The sequence below is a fragment of the Hetaerina americana genome, unplaced genomic scaffold (genome assembly GCF_022747635.1).
Source record: "Hetaerina americana unplaced genomic scaffold, ioHetAmer1.1.p SCAF_1, whole genome shotgun sequence".
NCBI classification, from domain to species: Eukaryota; Metazoa; Arthropoda; class Insecta; order Odonata; family Calopterygidae; genus Hetaerina; species Hetaerina americana.
In genome coordinates, this window is record NW_027286069.1 from 89,585,954 (window position 1) to 89,607,245 (window position 21,292).

A 21,292-nucleotide genomic window follows, 5' to 3' on the forward strand; every position below is an offset into this window, starting at 1 on the left:
ACCCACCATTGCCAAACACGGACTCGAAATATCGCAATATCATTTTTCCCAGCGTGATAATCTCCCATTATAGCATTTCGATCCTGTCTCTTATCATCCTCAGGGACCAATTGATAAGGACCATCCGAAACCTACTTCATCAACCTGATAAAGAACAGCTATTAACAATTTTCCACAAGAGAAGTTTAACTGTATGACCGGGTTTCGATGTATCACATCATCTTCAAGTAACAGAATGGATTCAAGCTCTTGACTTTCATTAAACTTGAATTCATTTTGTTACTTGAAGATGATTTAATACATCGAAAATTGGTTGTAAAATTAAACTATTCTTGTAGAAAATTGTTACTATCTGTCTTTTATCATGTTGAAATTCCACCACATCAAGCCTGAAACTATTCAATCTGTTCACCGACCTATAATAAGTGGACTACCTATGATAATAAAATGTCTACGCCAATAATATTTATGCGGCATTTAACTTGAAGTCGTACATTAGAACGTATGAAACCGTTAGGACCATAAACATTGACATTTGAGGCAAGAGGATGAGCATAGGTGAGAGGCTTTTTAGATGTGTATGGAGAAGGATTGAGAAAGTTAGTTGAACCGAATGAAAGACGAAAGTTAAATTTTAAAACATGTTGGGCAAAGTGATGAATTTGCGGAGAAAATCCGAAAACGGCAGAACAAGTGTGTGTAGGAAATATTGAGAGGTAGGTTAGGTTGTTGACGGCCATGTTAGGAGGGAAAATACAGTTCAAACGGAGAAGATAAAGGAAGAGAACAGTCTTTTTGGACGGCATGAATGTAGATTGAAGGTACGAAGACCTTAAGAAGAAAATAATATAGGTTAAACAAGAGGAATTTCACGCCACACGTATTATACATGGTAGGTACGTATTCATTGTATGACGCCCGAAACCTATTATTAGTAGCCTTTGATTGGTTCGTGGTGAAGGGGATAAATAATATGAATTTTTTTAGAGGCGTTCCTTTCACAAAGTAGAAAACCGCAGGAAAACGGCAACGCAGAATAAGAGCCGGTGGTCGTTTGCGTGCGCACTATGGAGTCGGAGGTGTTTTTATCCACCCACGCGCGATGAATGCCCGAGAAGGAACTTGATGGGGCTTCGATATGCGGATAAAAAGCCGCGCCGATACGACCGGGGAAGGGTGGATGCCGCCGAAAGAGATGATCCCCTCGGAGGACATTGAAAGCTTATTTATTTTTTTTTTAATTTTTTTGAAACTTAAATGGAGAGGTGTTTAGTTATATATATATTTATATGCGTAGCCTCGCGGCCAGGCGAAGGAAAACAAAACCTTTCCGATTGGGCTGGGACTCGCTCTCGAAATAATTTACGATTATTTCTCCCCTAATCATCGGATCGTGCAAAAGATTCCTAAAGCTATGGGTCGAAATATGCATTCGGAGAGTAAGTTTAATTTCAAGAAATGAGAAATTATAATATTTTTAACGTTTGAATGGCATCCCTAAGTTTATGTTGCAAGTATTCACTTAATAAGCCCAGAAATAACTCAGAAACCAGGATAATACCTCAAATCAGCGTATAAAACAGTCGCGATTTTAGGTCTCCATTTTTACTTCAACTGATAACTTACGGTGTAAGAAAGCCGACAAAAAAATAAGCATATCTAACGTTTGTATCTTCCAAAAGTATTTAAACCAATAATTATTATGATTATACAGGAGAATATTGTCGACTGGAGGGCTCGGGTTCGATTCCGGTGGACTCCTCTGGGAACTCTCGGCTTCACACAAGCAGTGTGATCCAATCTCCTTGGGGGAACAAAAACCACAGGCGGCATAGGAAAAGGAACAGATCCCCCTTATAAGGTACCCTATTCAAGTGCTAAACTCACACACCGTTGAGATAAGTGCGAGATATATCTCTATATCATTCTCTACAATACCCTTCAATATCAATGGGAGATGTCTTGGTCTGAAATAAGATAAAGGGGAGCGAAACCTTTTGGGAATATAATGAACTTGGGTGAAAAGATGGGGAGGACGCTGACAACTTTCGCACGAAGAAAAATTATGAAGATATTAAGAAAGCACCGATGATTCCGAAAGGGAAGGCGCTTTGGGTAATGAAGGCAAGCGGGCAGGAAATAGGTATTCTCATGTAGCTCAATTATATTAGGTGCACTCGACGTGAAAAAAATAAACCTGAAGAGAAAATTTCATACACGGATTATAGTTTTATCATGTATACTCATATACATATAACATATATTTGAATGCTTGATTCTTGAGCAAAATAAATCCAAGCGCTTGAGAAAGTATCGAAGAGACAAGAAACCTGTGGAAGACCACCAAAATACGCTTCGCATAATCACAGATTTTTTCATTCCTAATATCGACTATAAGCCACTGCACATGTGTTTATGCCGGAATTGCTCAGATTTACTGAGATTTTAAGAGGGAAAATGCAACTGAGGCTAATTTTAGTTTGTGGAAATATGCGACAGTGATAAAAGTTAGTTTTCCACAGAATTAATTGCTTATCGCGCATTAATGTGCGCATGCATATTCTTGAGGTGAAATATTTTGTACCTGAAGACAATTCACGTGGATTGAATCGCGTAGTACGTAATAAATTCTATTGAAATTGCAACAAATTTTCATCATTGTCATAATAGTGATTTTTAAAAATGACGACTTGCGTTAGCAACGGGGTCTATTTTGGATTCATCATTAAACAATAAAATAACTTTACCTACATATTATCATTTACATTAGTGAGCAGATTACGAATATAATCACAGTTGATACTGGACTTCCATTATTTTTTATTAGTCTTTTGAATTTGAGAACATTTCCACATTCTCTCGATGGGATTTGATAGTAGAGTTGGCTCTATTTCAAAATATTACTTCAAATAATGAAGGGACAAGTTTGATACTCCTTGGAGTCAGAAATCATGGCACATAAGGAAAATACGTCCTGAAAACACAATGCGTTCTGCATAAACATTGAAGTTAGACATTCTATGGACTTTATCCTCGGTTACAATTTGAATGAGTGAAAGTGAGATTAGTTACGCAATATTACGGTGTGAAAACAACGGGTTTCCACAAACTCATTTATGTCACTTTCGATGGAGAACGACGAACATACCAGATAAACTACGTCCACATCATCATCTGAGCATCGGAGTTTGTAAGATTTGACAAGTGTTTATCTGATACGATGCTTGTTATTCAAATATTATTCCTTTCGCGAATTCCAAGTAGTTCCGATGAAGTAGGGGGCTATATTTCCCAGTTTGCTTTAGCAGCCAGGGAGTTGTGAAGAAGGTGAGGTAGGGACAAGGAATTTACGACGCTTCCTCGGGGCCACGCGACGAGGGGTCCTCAGATTTTGAGGGGTACTCATTTCAATTTGCGGGATCTATTCTACCCTGACCCCCATTAAGGTGTCCGTGACCAGATTCAGCAAAGGCATCGAAAAGACTGTTTTGGCATTTTTGATCAATGCACCAGAGCTGAGAATTTATGGTATATATATATATATATATATATATATATATATATACCAATAATAAAGTAAATATATATATACAAATAATAATATATATATATATATTACCGGCACATAGCATATATATGCATATGCATATATATATATATATTACCGGCACATATATATATATATATATATATATATATGCGTGTGTATATACCATACACACGCATAGACACAGTAATTAACCCGAAGGTCGGTTTGGTTGTGACGGTAGAGTTCACCCAGTACTAAGCCCGACGGGATGTGAAATTTGCACATTAGGGGGGCCAGTTCCTTTCCATGTGCCGGTAATTGTTTCCCGGGCAGATCTGGTACCCGAAAAATCACACAGCAGGTGGAGCTGCGGGTACCCAGATACTTGCCCGGGAATCGAACCCAGGACCCTCCAGTCAGAAGTCCAACGCTCTACCCCCTGGACTACCGCGACCCACATATATAAATACAGTTATTTATATTTATACACATTATATATATATATATATATATATATATATATATATATATATATATATATATATATATATATATATATATATATATATATATAAATGATATATATGCCACTAAATGCAATCCTCTAATTATTTCGTGACTACTCACCTGGTAAGACATTTCGGAGCACGTATTCTGAACAGAGAAAGGCATTTTTAAACTTTTCCAGTTCTTCCAAACGTACGAACCTAATGACCTACACTCAATTTCCCCGGACATCAGAATGATCTGGGTGACACAGTTCACTGGCTCCACGCACCTCAATTCCCGCAGATGACTGTCATTCAGCGGGCCGTAATGTATATGTCGCGTGCACTTCCGCGACGAACAACCGCCACCCGTCAGGTGGAACTTGGAGCAAGTCGGGACTTCTCGACGCTTATTCCCGTTTCCTCTCCATTACTTCAGGCGTTCTAATCCCTTTTTGGGGGTCTAATGGATAAGTTTTGGGTCGTGCGTAATGAGGTCCGAAATGAAAACACGAGGACTAAACAAATAATCGACTGTGTGTAGGCCTTCATATTAAATTAACAATGTATTTGAAGGGAAAATATTTAAGATTTGTCATATGCATATGAACTTACTGTTACCGGTCGAAGAGCTCGCAAAACGAAATTTGTCTCCCACCTTTCTCATTGCCCGCAAGGAGAAAGGTGGGAGACACTCATGATAAAAGAGGCACATGGACCACACAGGAGAGTGAAACCCATACGAGAATAGAGTCTTCGTGGGCACACCCCCCTTCTTCAGCGGAGAGAACTGAAGAAGGTGGTTCTTATTCCTCTTCAACCAGTTTCCTTCGCTGAAGAACGTGGTTGTGCCACCGAAAATTCAATTCTCGTGTTGAGTTCCTCGAAAGTTTGCATGCTCATTTTTGTGTTCTTGTGTATATCACATTTATGACCATAATTATACATGCATTCACCATCGAGAACATATTTTCATGCTTTCATTCGAAGTATGCCTAACTATGTTATTATTTAATGTTTTGATCGTGCCTTCCCCATCAAAATTTAACACAAAGTTAGACCGCATTTTGAGTTTTTTTCTCAGGTAGAAATGATTATTGTTGACAAGGCCACACGAGCGTTTGCATAATTTACCACTTCAATCGATCACACGGTGGTAAAGAGTCTTGAATGGCGGGAGTGTACAAACAGAAGTCGAAGGACTTTTCCAAGGTCCCCAACTCAGTCCTCGATAGCTCACGCATACGAGATAGATAGATACAAAATGACGCGATAGAGAAACTCAACAGATCGGACACATTTTTAAAGGACTTCCACAATATTTGCAAAAATCGAAAATAATTTCTTATTCCTTCTATTCATTTCAGTTCAAGTTTTTTTTTACATTTGAACATTCCGGGATTTTTCTACCTAAAAAGATTCTCCAATACCGAATCATGTCATATTTAACAAGACGATTTCCGCCATTAATTTTAAAATTCCATAAAAGTTTAAGTTTAATATTTCCCGACGCCCATCTCTCTTCTCTGAATATTCCTGGAACTTAATAGTTTGATTCCATTTTATTTTTCCCTTTCTTCTGCACACCACAATTCAAAATCCTCCAACCCACGCTTGTCCTCAAGTCTCAATGACCAAGTTTCCGATCCACACAAAGCTATACCCATATCAAAGTTTTAATTTGCCTTTTCTTTACCTCTTTCCTAAGGATACCTACAATCAACTCCCATCCCTTTGTAAACGCAATGGAACTCTTCTTTTAACATCCTCATCACTCTGCCTACCTTCTAAAACCCTTCCTTAAAAGGTTAATAAATAGTAAACTCCTTGTACAGCCATTTTTACTTAATAGCCTTGTTATTAATAAAAAATTACCAACATTTTAGGAGCAAAAATAAACTACTAAAATGAGGAAAATGGTAGTTTTTACTCTGATTTATTGATGATATGAAGGAATCTAAGGTCTATTTTAAATAATATGTCCAAAACTTTGTAATCATTGGACGCATTACGATTCCACGTTCTTACTAATCCAAGCTGTCACGAGCAAAATTGTTTGTATTGTCGGATATGCGAATAACGAGATTCTTTTTTTTCGCGTGATCCTTTTGGAAGCTTCTTTTCATTTTGAAACAACAAAGTTTTGAACGACGCAGGAAATTCTTGCTCCTCAAGATTAGAAAGCCTCTAAAAGAGACGAGGACGTCAAGGAAAGAAGAAGGTTCCTATATGAGAATCTATGAATACTTTAATCGAATACCTCTTTCCCAAATGACGGATGGGGTGACAGCCAACAACAACGAAAAAAAAACATTCACCTAGTCAGACGCGTGCCTTGCACCGAAGGGCTGTGGGAATCTTTAAGAAATAAGTTCGTCGCTGACCTTGGACCTAACTAAATCAGGTTAAATACGGCCGAAGGTATAAAACAGGTTGAAGAAATCAGTCTCGTTTTCCATAAGACTAGCTAATTCGTGAAAATTGAGATTAAACATCATATTTCATACTTTCAAATCCTCCAAGGATAAAAGTTTGTACAAGAAATGAACATCTCGATTTGATAATGGAAAATCGATGAGGCGGGAGGAAAAAGGTAATTTTTCACGGCTGAAATGACGCTTGAATGGGACTTAAATCGCATGACGGCCATCTTAGATCACAGTACCCAGTCGGTTATTTAGCGAAATAGACCCATGCCGAAACTGAATACGTTTCGCGTCCACAATGAATAATTCAGTCGGCAATTGTTCCCGTAGTCACGGACCGCATAAAAATTTGCGGCCCAGGCGAACTTTTCGCCGTTTTTATTTCCTTTCGACCCATATTTCGTGCTGAGGCGATTAATTGAATCATCCGCGAGCTATTTCCAAGTTAGAATTTGGAAACAGAAATTTTGTTCGCTCATTATATTTTACTGCGTCATTAAATTTGAAAATAGAAATTTAATGCGGTCGTAAGAAATTTAATCGTGTTTTTACTTCGCCGTTAAATTCAAATTATAGGGCCTTTCGAATTACAGCGGAGAGAATTATTATGTGCTACACACACTGTAAAAGAGAAAATGAGAACCATCCGCCTGAATTATAGCAACACGTACCAAACGTGGCACCTCATTTGTTTGCAGTTTGCGCGTTGCAATGTGATCTTTTATCGCTTCAATATTCCACGCGAACAAACGAGAAATCGAAAATAAATGCATGCAAAGTTTGGCTATCTTTTTCGGCCTGTCTAAGGGAATAATGCCCCGATAACCCTGACGAAGATAATCAGTTCCCTGAGAAGCAATAACTCTCTGCCTTATCTGTAGAGAGCAGCATCATCATAGAAGGTCATGAAAAGAGAAAAGGATATGAGGAGAATCAAAAGGAAACGATGGCTGTAAATAACTTCCATTACATCACCTCTGCTCTCGGCGGTTCCCCATGGTAACCTTAACAATACTCCCACGGACAAAATCTAAGTAATGGATGACGTAATCATGCGATCGGATAGCAATCACATTCTTCATGCATAACACCAAACTGGTATCCTTGTTCCTTGCTTGGTTTTCAATGGAAATTTTCCGAATTTGATCATTGCCATGATCTCATGAGCTATCCTTGCTGCTACTAGCCATTTTTTAATGTAAAAGGCATAAGGAAGATTCGCCTTTCAGACGTCTTGGGTATCGCGGGTGTCTGCATATTCCAATATTGCTAAGGACATAGAGACCATAATCAGAGCGGCCAGCGATCCTTGAATTCTTTAAAATCGAGAATGGGAAACATCTTCAAAAAAATACCCTTGAAAAACCTGGAATGGACCAGCAAAGCCTGGAATTTTAGAGAATTAATGTTATTTAACCAGAATATATATATATATATATATATATATATATATATATATATATATATATATATATATCTGAAGACGACAGCCGTGCTGTCGAAACGTAAAATAACAAATTGTGAGTGTCCTTTCTTTGTGTCTCTATATTCTAAAAATCTACATCTGTGTTTATATATATATATATATATATATATATATATATATATATATATATATATATATATATATATATAGATTTGCGGACAGTAAAAGGAAAACTAACTTCCGTTTGAATTTAACACGAATGAGTAATGTACCTTAATTTTTTTTTAGAAAATATCGACAATCAATGTGTCGTGCATTTCAAACGAAGGTAAAGAATTTGCTCGTCAAATTTGTGCAACTACATCAAAGGTGCATTCGTGCAGTTAATCGGTCTACCGGTGTGTCGCGGCACGAAAACAACTGCCTAACTACCGCTGCACTACACGTGAGTAGTAATCGATAGAAACTTATTTGAGTGCGAACGCCACGGTAGATAAAAATGCTTCATAAGAATGATTCTTTTACAATAACAACACGTACGTGCCTAGTGCCCACTGATATTATTCTGTATAATGGCACAGGTATAGAATATTACCCGATTAAATGAAATAATTTACAACTCTTGCATCATTGCGCTAATAATCAGTCGATTTTCAAGGAAGTATCGATTCCTAGCGGCGTCATGGTGAATTAATTCAAAGGTGACTTTATTCAAAGTCGTAATGAGATTGCAACGAAATTCGTTAACGTATTTGTGATCCACAAATGCCAATAATTAAAAACGCAATAGCATTCATCTAGATACTTAAAAAAGGTAAAAAAAACCAATGCAGGGCTCAAGCACTACTGAAAGAAGTATTTTTATTGAGTAAACACATCATATTTTAAAACTTTTTTTATTGATTCATTATCTGTCCATGAAGCAAGGTTGAATCCTGAAATATTAGCGCTCATAGGTTTAAAATTTTTGAGTTGGATTACAATGGGGAAACGAGGTGTGGTAGCACAAAAACTTGTAAAATGAATATTTATCCTTGAAAACCTGGACACAGAAATGATGTAATTGCTGGCCACCCTGTCATATCCCGACGTATTTGTTTTTATTAAATTTGGTCAACCCAGGATGACATACACTAACTTTCACTTAATCATTTCAATTAACAACGAAAAAGGTGACTCTATGACTCTTACTTGAGATCTTACAGTGAGAATTGAATTCTGAAAATACAAAAGTTGGTTTAACTGTAACACCTACTTAATTAATGAAAGCCCGCAGCGGGAACAAGCAACACCAAGGGTTTTGGAACGTAACCCTGAACCGAATGTGTGCCAGTACTTTAAATTTAGAACGACGGCTCCCGCTTTATTATATATTTCATCCATAACTTTACAACTATAAATATATATCCCAAGTATAGCATTAATATCTAATAAGCGGATACTCCGTACAAGGTGTATGACTGACGAATGAAATATTCGAGGGATGTTTGTGGAATAAATATGGAGAGATTGCAATGAGAAAGGAGTGTTTTCATGATTAAGGTAAAACAACAATTAAATCCGACGATGATCTCATAAACTTTTAAAATATTTGGATCATATTTAACTTTCGAATTTTTATTTAGAAAAATGTGCTAAGGTATATTTTGCCAATTATTTCTTGAAGAATGCACTCGATTTAAAATAGAGAAGGCACTATTTACATTTTCTACAAACAACAAAATGAAATCTCATTAATTTTAATTCACTTTTTTCTTGTTGCAACAAGCCGTCATAAAGATTCACAATTATCTCGAGTTAAAAAGTAAATTTGTCAGAAAATGGATGTTTTTAATATTAAATTGTCAGCTCTTGGATAATTATTGATCGAGTCTTTTTTAAAAAAAGTAGGCAGTACCTTCATAATTACAACTATCCGTGTTACTTAGAGCTACTTCTAAACCTATTGACTGACCGTTATTACGACCCGCATATTATCTCCAAGGAAGTGCTCTTTTGAAAATTCCAAAATAATGTCTGAAATCTTAATTGCTTCATCTTTGGCTAAATAATTTCTTTTTATCCTAAAGCACACCTGGTTCTCTGCGCAGACTTACAGACGAAGTACGGTAGGACGTAACGTCCAACCCTTATTCTATAGTTTTATTTCAACGCTGAGTCATGAAAGAGAATGGGAATGACAGCTTGATCTTGTCGTCCAAGTTGGAAGAGCGCCAGACACCATCCCACGCTCCAAGGCCATGCGATCGTTAAAAGCGCTATCGTATAATGATAAGTCTTCACCGCCGCGTCAATTCGATAATTAAGGTCTTGGAAGTAATTGGTCAAGGAAGTTAGGATGTCGTGAGTGCTAAATATATCTACTTACCACGAGTTAAAACTTATGATTTGTTGACAAATGAAATTTTTTATACCAGATTTTCATCCCTTGGATCCTTATTGAAAAATCAATTATTTCTTTAAGACCCTTTTTTGAAGGCTCCTCCTTTACCTTTGAACAACGGAATACTTTCACACAGATAGGGTATCTTTAGAAAGCGCCTTGTACGTACAAGCTTTGAGGTAGATCTGTCTTCCTTTCCTACAAAACAATACTTATGATATGTCCTCAAATTAAATTCAAATAACCCCGAGAAATGCCGCGATTCAGCAGACTCATCCGCATATGTACACCGAAATGAGAGACTTTCGCAGCGTAAGAATTATTCTCATTGATCGGGACTCGAACCCGGTTCTTTTGATTTCTGTACAATTTCTTTAGCAAGTCAAACTACGCATCGATGCGTCAAACAGCATAAATATCTACAGTTTTCAAATGAATGTAATGTTGTGATGAAATATCTTGCACATAATGTCACAAATCAATCTTATTGGTATGCGTTTCGCCATAGTGTTAGAGGTTCAAAGCCAACGTTCAAACACATGGGCGTTCATCTTTGACAAATCCGAAGAACTCGGAGAAATACCGCGACAGTTACCTTAATGGAGTCGACCGCTGGTGCGCGCTTCCGTCCGAGTCCTTATAAAAACGTTACCCAACGGTACGAAATGCTCATTGACACTTTGGATGCAATGGGGTCGAGAATGATTTGTATATTACGTAAACAGAGCCGAGAAGGGTGGAAGCATGAATTTTTTTGATTGATTCGACGCCCGCCGTGGACGTTTCCTGCTCTTTCAAAGTGGAATAACGGTGAGAACGATGAATCTCATGATGTAAGTATCTTTCATTTCCATCGCAGAAGGTTTTACATATGAAAAAGGGACGTCTCGTTCGGCCAACCGGCGAAAAGCGGAGTTTTGTAGCCGCACGCGATATTTTAAGTTTCTTTGGGAGACCACATAAGACTTTGGGGCTATATTATACATATATGCATACGTTCATATAGAATTTATTGGATTGGAGTGTATAAATAACAAATTAAGCGTGTTGTAAAGAGTGTAACAGGTACAAACCTCATTGTGTTTCGTTTCTTATCACTCAAAAGACTCGTCAGATAAATCCACCCAATTCAATAATTGTTGGCCCCTTTAACGAGTGTCAAACTTGAAATGCCTTTCATACCTTTGATAAAACCTAGGCGAATTTTTAAAATGGCGACTACATACTGAGAGCGTAACAAAGATTATGTGATGAACCTTTGCACGTTTTTGCTTCATTCGAATTTTTACTTTCTTGAGATTTCTCAATAATCAAAAGTACATAATGCCTTAGTTCACTCCAGACCTAAGTATGAAATATTCCGCTGAGGTGGATCTTGTCTCAACTCATTAAACTGCCGATTTTCTACAAAAGAGAATAATAATTTAAAAAAAGAACCGTTTTGAAAGCTCCATTCCTCTTTTCTTTCATCTACGGTTGCATCCGTTTAGGCATTTGTTTATTTATAGAGTTCTACGTCGCTTCTATATAACAAGAGCATGGCTATTTCTGTCCATTCTTATATTTTTTCCCAAGGCAGGAACCGCGTATCCTTTTGCAAGCTAAACCTGGCTTTATTTCATAGTTTTTTTGGTCTATAGGATCTATGGCGTACAATTTATTACCGGCTTATTCCTTCAACACAGATATAATGAAAATAAAAATGTGTAGTCTTGGATTTTTACAAAGAAAAGTCTGGAGGATATATTATAACCGTTTTAAATTATTATTTTTTACTTACTAAACATATCAAACACTTAACTTACTAAATTTTTATTCAATTATAAATGTACTGACAATTCATGAAATTAGTGAATCCTTTAATATGTGGTGCAAAACCGAAAATTATTGGAGAGTGGCCTCAATACAGATACAGAATTATTTATTTATGCTATGTTGGAGTCGTAATAAAAATTATTTATTTATTATATTATTTCTGTAAGATCACTTTTTGTATGTTCTTCCTTTACATTTCAACAACTCAATACTCCCACCTAAATAATGTATCGCTTGAAAGCGTCTTGCTCCGGCTTTGAGGGAAATTTTTATTTCCCTCAAAGCCCACGCCTCCGTTTCCCGCTGAGGGAAATCTTCGTTCCCTACAAACCGATATTTATTTTCCTTCCATTGGCATTGAAAAAAAACATTCAGCGGGTAAAGTTTTGTAAAAAATTTAATCTCAAATTGTTTCGTTTGTAGAAACAACATGTCGATTATGGACTATATTTCGGAGAACATTCGTGAAACTTTCATAATTGTCATTCCAACAATAGTACTGGTTATGCCTGATGACAACTCATGAACGAAAAATTATTTACCTTAATTTATTAAAGGATAATCCAATCAAAATAAATTTTGAATGTGGATTAAAATGTACATTCCTGTTCATATTCGTGGGATGTAGCAATTTACTGGCAACATCCCGAAGAACGTTCGAGAAAATTTGCGAATGTGGTAGCTACAACAACATTGTTTATTTGTGATGGCAACGAACGAACAGAATCTTATTTCTCTTCATTGATGAATGGATTATGTAAGTAACTTTAAATGTGGATTACTATGTGCAGTTCTGTTCATATTTGCGAGATCTAACAATTTACTGACTACATTCTGGGGAGAAAGTTACGTGATTGTATTCGCACGAAACGATTAGTGAAAACAATGAATACCATAAAAATCAAATCTTCCGGAGCCCGACCATAGTTCGTCCCCGGCTCACATCACCCCGGATTTCCGTTAAAAAAATCAAGAGATTTTAGGACCGCATGTTCCTAAGGATAATTCTCACGGACTGTGACGTCAAAAAACGACAATCCAACCAATCGATCGCAAATCATCGGCAGCCGGTGCATCGAGAGGTCAGTGCCACCCTCTTTACTGAAAAAATAATTTTATTAACTGGTGCATTTTTCGATTACACTCGTGAGACGAGATTCATGCTGATGTACTGGCTCTCCAGCCCGAGAGCCCGAGTGTGAACCCCCGGCGTTGGCAACATTTTACATACAGGTAAGCACCCCGATCCCTACTTGGAGTGCCATGTAGAGATCACTTCAAACGGAGTACTACAGATGGGGGGCGTTATATTGTGTGGTGCTGTGAGAATCTTCTCCCACTCAATGAAAATCCTACATCGACCAAAATAACCCTAATGGCACAAATGACAGCTGTAGATCACTCCCTTAATTATCGAATGTCACCAACGTCCCTTGCCGTTTTTCACTCGTCCTCCTGTCTGTTCATCATATTTTCGCCTTCCTCACTTGGTGAAAAAACCTCCAGTCTGCGTCCTTCATCTTTCTTCTTAATGCCAGCTTCAGTAGGAGCCATGCTGCAATATTATCACTCCTCAGTATGTCCCTGTCATCAATTCACTCCTGATCGTAAGAGTGTCCTTCGCTCAAGCAGTTCTCTACTTGCACCTCTTAATTTGCCATATTCATCCAAATGTAAGAACTGTTACACCCGCACTTATTGGCACACTCGAACCGTCGTTTTGGACTTAAATGCATTCCCCGAACCTGCAACTACCTACCGGGTTCCTCGGCATTAGTCTCGGTACTTCGAATAATTTTACGTGTTGTGGTGCTCAACAAGAAATACTCGCAAATTTATTTATGCCATTTCTTGCTCCAGTCTCCAGTTAAAGATGTAATTCTTGGTGCATTTGATAGAGATATACGAGCTCTGTCAAACTCTGGGTGTGCTTAGGCGCCAGTTCTTTACGGCAGCACACGAGAAAGCAAACAGATTAGCATCGGAGAGTCTTCGTAAATCACCACGCAAATTTGTTTTGCGTGCTTCTCGCGTTTTGCGGTCGCGTCATGATAATGCAGTTTTATGGCCATTGAGTCAATATAGTGACGATTGATTGTTTTACATATTTCCCATTGCATATTTCGATGCTGTAAAACTCGAAAACAGGCTGAACATTTTTCCTTGTGAGGAAATAGAGATATATTTTCCGAGAAGAAAGAAGACTTGACAAGGATGCTAGCCAACATGGAGACGGGGGGATGGAAAATTAAAATATCAAGATAGTCGAAGTTAGGAAGATAATCTCCACATGGGACATAGGAAATACGTGTTGGAACAAGTGAAAGTATTTTGCTATTTAGGAAGCGGGGTCACCTTTGATGTTAGAAGCAAGAGAGTATATAGCAGGATATTATCAGCAAGAGGGTGCATAGGAAGCAGGATAAAAATGGCGAAGGAGGCATTGTATCAGAAGATACAACTTACGGCAAACAGTACTAGCATGGACATAGGGAATCGATTCTTCAAAACTTCGACATGGTATCTCATTTTCTGCATATAGTATATGAGAGAAAGCGATGGAAATGTGGTGATGAAATGTGGAAGAATGATGGAAATAAAATGGATTGAGAGAGTAGTTAAGGGAGAGAAGCACTTCGAAGGGTGGGTGAGGAGAAAGTTTATGGAGGGCACTTAATAGAAGAAGAGGGAAATAAATTTAACTTATCTTAAGGCGCAATAGCTAACTGAAGACCATAACTGAAGGAATCATGAAGGGAAAGAATTACAGAAGTCCAAGGATGAACTATGGGAAGCAAGTAATGGAAAGTATCGGTGAAGGAGCTGCCAGAGCATGAAGAAAATTAATAGGGGACAGGACGTAGATTGGAGAGCAATCCTCGGATTGGTCATGATGAAGAAGAAGCAGCGCAAATATATGTGATTTTTGTGTAATGTTAAGATTTTGTCCACTTGCGTCGTTTGTGTCCATGAACAATGAAAAAAAACTAAAGCTAGTCGACACTTAACGTATCACATGAAGCTCATAGTTTCTCGAAGTATAAATTAATATTTTTAATATCATATGTCATACGTTCCTAGCTTCTCTGCAGTATTTCGTCCGACAAAATGTCCGAGCCGACTCGTATGAGTTTTCTAAAAAATGATTCATTTTGAATACAGTGTATTTGAAATGCGTATAAGAAAAACCTTTTGGAAATGTTTGCAGTAGTTTCTCTTACGTAGGCTTCTCCGTGCCAACATGATAAACATGGTCGCATAATTTTTTTAGTATACACGAAGTTATTTTGCTAATATAATCTTGTTATCAGCAGAACCCTAATCCTCGGCCTAAGCCTGGAAAGCAAGATGGAAAAAAATCTCCTGGTTTGAGAAAGAAGAGCGTCCACGTTTGCCGCGCGCATCCCTTTTGTCTGAGATGGTCATCAAAACACGCGGTACGTGTACAAGAAATCAGCGTCTTTAAACCCAGTACGGGCAATGAACGAATTTCAAGGATAATATAACGTGCTCTATTAGGTCAGACGATAAGAAAGCATCTTAAATTACCAAAAAGATTAAATTGGAATATGCTTTTGGCTCATATAGCCACTGTATAGGCTTTATGGAGCATTTATGCCAAATCCTAGTTAAATCGGTACATTTCCACTTATTATACCAGCCACCATACATATTTTCGAATCAACAGCCGCTTGGCAACCAAAAATTACACCAAATTCTCACCAAACTTTCGATTGCTTCAATCCGTAGTACTTACCTAATGCAGTTGGAAAATATTTTCATATTTATAATCTAAATATATACGTGTATTCTATACATATTGCTGAATCTGAATTAATGATGTATCGGCAAATACAGTATGGACATATCCTCGATTAGTGTCCGGAAAAGTATGTACTGTAGAATACACTTAAGAGGAAAGATTGGGTACGTCGCTCGCCGGTATTACGCAATATGTATCCTTCATTACTTTCCAATATTTGACGAGTATGGATTCAATGCAGTGTTTGCTGTTAGGGCTGTGGATCGAACCTTGCAAAGCGAATGATGGTTGAAAAATACAAACCTGGTGAGAAGGAGATACGGAGTCACCTCGAGGTCGTCCTGCGCGGCATTTTCTCATGTGAAGCTGCAATTTGTCGGGCGGAAACTTCTGGCCACAGTATGCACATGATGTCATCTGAGACTGGGGAATAAAGAGAGGCATTATGAGCTTTTTCCTCCTCCACCGTCCGAAAGGAACACACTGCAATCCGTCACGACTGAATCTAGAACGTTAATGAAATGGTCATTTATTTTAACACGGAAGAGTGACGGACGGCGCAATGTCGTTAAGGTATCAAAAAAGAGAAACAAAAGCCACCCCCTTATTACGTAATTATCGCGTGAGCTCGTCGTGCGACTATCTCTTCCGTTCCACCCATCCCGAACGAGAAAAAAACGACATGAAGCGAGATCGGCGATCGGTGTTGCCTAGGAGATAGGTAAACTGTGCCGATCAATAAATTCGTCGGAATGAATTTAAAAACCTCCCTTTATGTATGGAAATATCGATAGTATCGTACTGAAATACAGGAAATCCTTCGCTGACGAGGAATAAAAACTGCGAATAAAATATGTGGGAATATTTCTCACGATTTTATTCATAAAATATTTTTAAGTAGTCTTATAAACAAACACGGGTGTGGGCCGATCCCAAGACAGCCCGTCATTTTTTTATTGAAGAGCAAAAACAAAACAAATAAACAACGCTTACAAAATATTGAAATGCGTTTACTGATTGTTTGGCACACTTCTTCCCCCATTGTGCCGAAGAAATGACGAATGAACATATACAAATTAGAGTAGTAGAATATACAAAGTTCCAGGGGGAAAAACTTTAACCTTACCGCTTCAAGGTTGATCGAGCTCTTCGATTTCGGGTCAGTTGCAGAAGAAATCGATGGATTGAAAAAAGAGTTCTCGGAATTCGCGGGAGAATCAGAGCACCTCGGCGTGGCGTAGATAGGTGATCGTTAGAGAAATGAACGGCCGTCAGAGAAGTGCCTGGTTCATTACGCGAGACGGGCGGTGTCCTCTCCTGCTCCTGTCGGGGTTTCGCTGGGGACTTTCTAGTTTCGCCTCCAGACGAACGGCGAGCGCCCTCTGTACTCCAGCGTGACCGGCGAGGGGGGAAATGGGAATTTGCCGTCCTGCGAGCGTCGAAGAAATGCTTCCGTGTCGTGCGGGGGATACTTCGTGTATCTGCGAGAGACTTCTCCGCTCGATTGTCTTGTACATCGAGGGACGCCCGTAGAGCTCGCGACCGGAGGGAAAGGGACGGACACTCTCGGGAGAACGAAAATGGTCGAAATGTTACGAGCGGCCGATTATTCACGAGAAGACCGCTCGGAAGCACAAAGCCGGTCACGAAACATTTTTATGGTATGACATGCATAGTCGCCGAATGTACTTATCGTTCAAGTCGCGCAAAATACATATTTTAAAAACAGTGATGAACATTTTGTTTCTATCCGAACCGGCATCAGGAGGATTTTAATGAATATAGAAATGAAGGGGCTGAGACTGGAGTGGGAAGCTCTTCAAATCAGTTAGATTAGTAGATTGTATGCTTCAGTTATCTATCAAGGGTTACGATATTTACTTAGCGCATTATAGAATAAGTATGATGGATATGGAAGGAGAGTTTAACCATAATAAAACGAAGGTCATAAGATTCTCAAAAAATAGGAAGGCTAAAATAATCAATAGTTTTTGGGGACATGAACTACAAACTCTTCACCTATTACGAATCGCTTTGAAGGTAGGGTGGGCAGAGCGGGTCTTGCTCAGTGTATTGGTACACACATTTTGTTTACTTTCGCATCTCAACAGTTGTATATTTCCGTATCGTTTCACTGGCAGTGTTGTGCTGAACATGAGCAGTTAACTTATTTTCATTTTTTATTTTCGTATCTCAGACGGAATATCAATCGCTTGCCGTAGGTTCGATGCACCCTTGCCGATGTATTCTTTCCCATCAGAGTAAGGTGTTCTACAGACTTCAAGACTATGTAATCAAGGGCACGAAATGAGTTAGACACTTAATGATGACGAGGAGAATTGGTGATTTCATAAAAGATCTTATTGCATTTCTATGCCTCTCAGAAATGATACATGGAGTTCAGAAATATTAATTTGGAGAATATTAAGTATTCCCTGTACATTGGGAGTCGGCAGCATATTACTTCTAATTTTTGAAACGATGCATTCGGAATGGCCGGTGTGGCGGTAGCTGACTGGAAAAAATGTGTTCAAGAATTCAATATTTATTCCTTCTCGCAGACTCCAAAAACTATAGGCAGAGATGGTTTAACAGCAGAAATTGACGATTGTCTTCTCACGACAGAAGTCTGATATGAGCAGAATATATCTAGGATAATGGGTTTTCGGAGTTTTTTTCCAAGATACCCGTGCCTTTTTAATATATACAGTGCTCGATAGAACAGCAGGAACGTTATTTAATGTTATTAACAAATGTATCCATCTTGGGGCGTTAATAATATCTGTTGGGCAAGTACTAACGGTATTACTCATCTTCAAGACTACAAGGTCATGAATTTGATTGTAAATCACTTTCTTTTAAGATCACTGAAATTCTCGTGAGCTAGCGACCGGGCCGCATCCTAATACTATCCAAAGACCGTGGGCCCCTGCAAAACGAGGAAATAAAGTAGGATGTGGGACGTCGAGACCCCTTCTAGATTAATATCGGTGTAAAATTCATGTGGCACCAACAATATGCTAGCAGTCAGTAGTGTGTAGTAGTCAGGGGTTAGAAGGTAGAAGAGATTCCACAGTCTTAATCTCGCCCCAAAGAAAAGGCGACTATTCATCTATCTATCCTGGAAAGGACTTATTCGAGCAAAGCTGCTGGACATTAATTTCTTCATCATGCGTAGTGTAGTTTAAAGTTTGAATTCTAATATTAAAATATATAGACGTGGTATCCCGGAGAGTAGCGCGTTGGACTACTGACCGAAGGGCCCGGGTTCGATTTCCGCGGATCTCTCTGGGCACCATCAGATTTACCCAAGCAGTGCAATTTTTCGGGTACCAGATCTTCCTCGGTAACCATAATTGGCACAGGGAAAGGAAGCCATATTCCCCTGATATGTGAATTTAACACGCCGTCGGGCTAAGCAGTACTAAGCTAAGGCTCTACCCTCATCTACCATACCAACCTTCGGGTTGATTACTGCAGTTGCTAAAATATGTAGAATTTCAACAAAAAATTGCGTCCGATTTCTGAACAAGACCCTGCAAAGCACATTTAAAGAAGAATTACAGTTTAAAGTACATCAAAAGAGGAATTGAATTAGTTCAAGTAGCGTTTACAAAGAGGCGGGAGTTCGTGACTGGCCTGTAAGCATGTACAGAAAAGACTAGTACAAAATAAAACGGAACGTAGTGTTGTGTAGCTCAGAACTTGGTCGTTGAGTCAAGAGAATAAGATTGGCGATGAGGTGTGACGGATAATGGAGAGAATAAAAGGAACCATGGCATGAAAAAAGAGACGGCTTTTGGGGTAAATTGAAAGAAGGCGTGATGCAGGAGACACTGAGAGGCAATGCAAGGCTGGAGACTGTGAGAGGGTAAAAAGAGGGGAAAGCGAAGTAGAGGGAGGAAGAGAGTAGGCATATTGGATTGAATCAAGGGGGGCAGAAAGTATACAGAGCAAATGAAAATTATTGCAATATGTAGTATGGGGTCTAAGCATATGCTGTGCCATGTAAGCCAGGCCTTAGGAGTGCAGTAATGTCTAGAGCCAGGATCGATCGAAAACCTACCCTAATCCGGTAAAATATGAACTGCTATTGCATATTAAAATGAATCTTGCTACTTGATTCATTTCATTGCACTAATAGCGCATAAAATACCTCGTCAACAGATATTTTTAATTATATTTTGGCATCCAAATAATGTTTTTCATTAAAATGAAGCAAAAAAATGAAATTATGTGAAATTCCTCATGCCATAAGATTTTACAAAAAAACGACACTGGTGGTGGCGGTACGCGCAAAAAACAATGGCGGGCTTCAAGCGGGACCCTGTCTGTGCACCACTGTTTGGAGAATTGCACGCATCAATGATTTTTGTCTATGAGTTATCAATTAAGTTTAGCATACCGTTCAAGTTAAGTTTTTGATGGATCCAAGGACTAAGCACAGCTAAAATTCTTCTCGTTCCCGCCAATCCTTATACAATATGCATAAATTATCAAACACCCAGCGTATTAAATAGAATACGAATACTCCTTATGCTAGCACTTTCAACCACCAAAACGTATATCCTTCTATTCAGTTCTTGGAAGAGTAATCTTATTTCATCTAGTTCTCACGCAACAACCACAGCCGTTGCCAAGTAAAAAATCAATAGCAACCACAAACATGTAAGCATACAAATATAAACAGAAAGAGAAGACCTATTTTAACTTTTCCATCCTCCTCTACACCCACACCTCAAATGTCTACAAGCTACGAGAAATTCTAGAAATTCCTTCTCCTTTTACAAAACATGAAATTAGTTTTTTTCCATGGTAGCCGGTCAATTAATTTTCAACATAAATTCAATGTTTGAAGTGAATTTTGGATGTGGTAGTCCACTGGGTAGAGAGCTGGACCTACTTACTAGAGATCTCCGATTCGATTCCAGATGACGCCTCTAGACTCCCTCGGGATTACCCAAACTGTGTGATTTTTTTTTGATACCAGATCTTTCTGGAAAACCACATGTGGCTTAGGAAAAGGAATTGCCCCCCCCCCATCTAATTATCCTGTTGTGAGAATTTTACCCGCCGTATAGCGTTTAGAACTAGGAGAGCTCTCCCCTCAGCAATCAACCCAACCTTCGGGTTAATTATTATAGTTTAAGGGAGTTCTGAGGGCTCCGATGTATCACTTTCGAAAATCGAAGATTTTCTTCTTCCGAAGAAATCAGACTAAGTGTCCGTTGCATGATTTAGGATGACTTCCAAAGGTTCTTACATTCAAAGGCTTTTAGAGCAAAAAAGCGTGTTTAACCGAGTATTTAGTGAACATGAATGAATGATTTCACAGTTTTAAAATCGCCTTTTAAACAGAGAAATCGGTTTTTACGAATTAACAGTTGAGATCGATAGTATTATGCTTCGATAGCTCTGGCAACTCGAAGTGTTCTGACAACTGAGAAGACAGAGCGGCACGA

The 21,292-nt window shown here is 38.5% G+C and overlaps 1 protein-coding gene across 1 annotated transcript in view; it reads right to left on the reverse strand.

The window, feature by feature from the left end:
• Positions 1 to 21,292, reverse strand: part of LOC139694321 (uncharacterized) — a 90,300-nt gene that overhangs the window by 21,483 nt on the left and 47,525 nt on the right. The window contains exon 3 of the mRNA XM_071592811.1: positions 16,134 to 16,253. Coding sequence (XP_071448912.1) covers positions 16,134 to 16,253 — 120 coding nt within the window. The remainder of the gene's footprint in view (positions 1 to 16,133; positions 16,254 to 21,292) is intronic.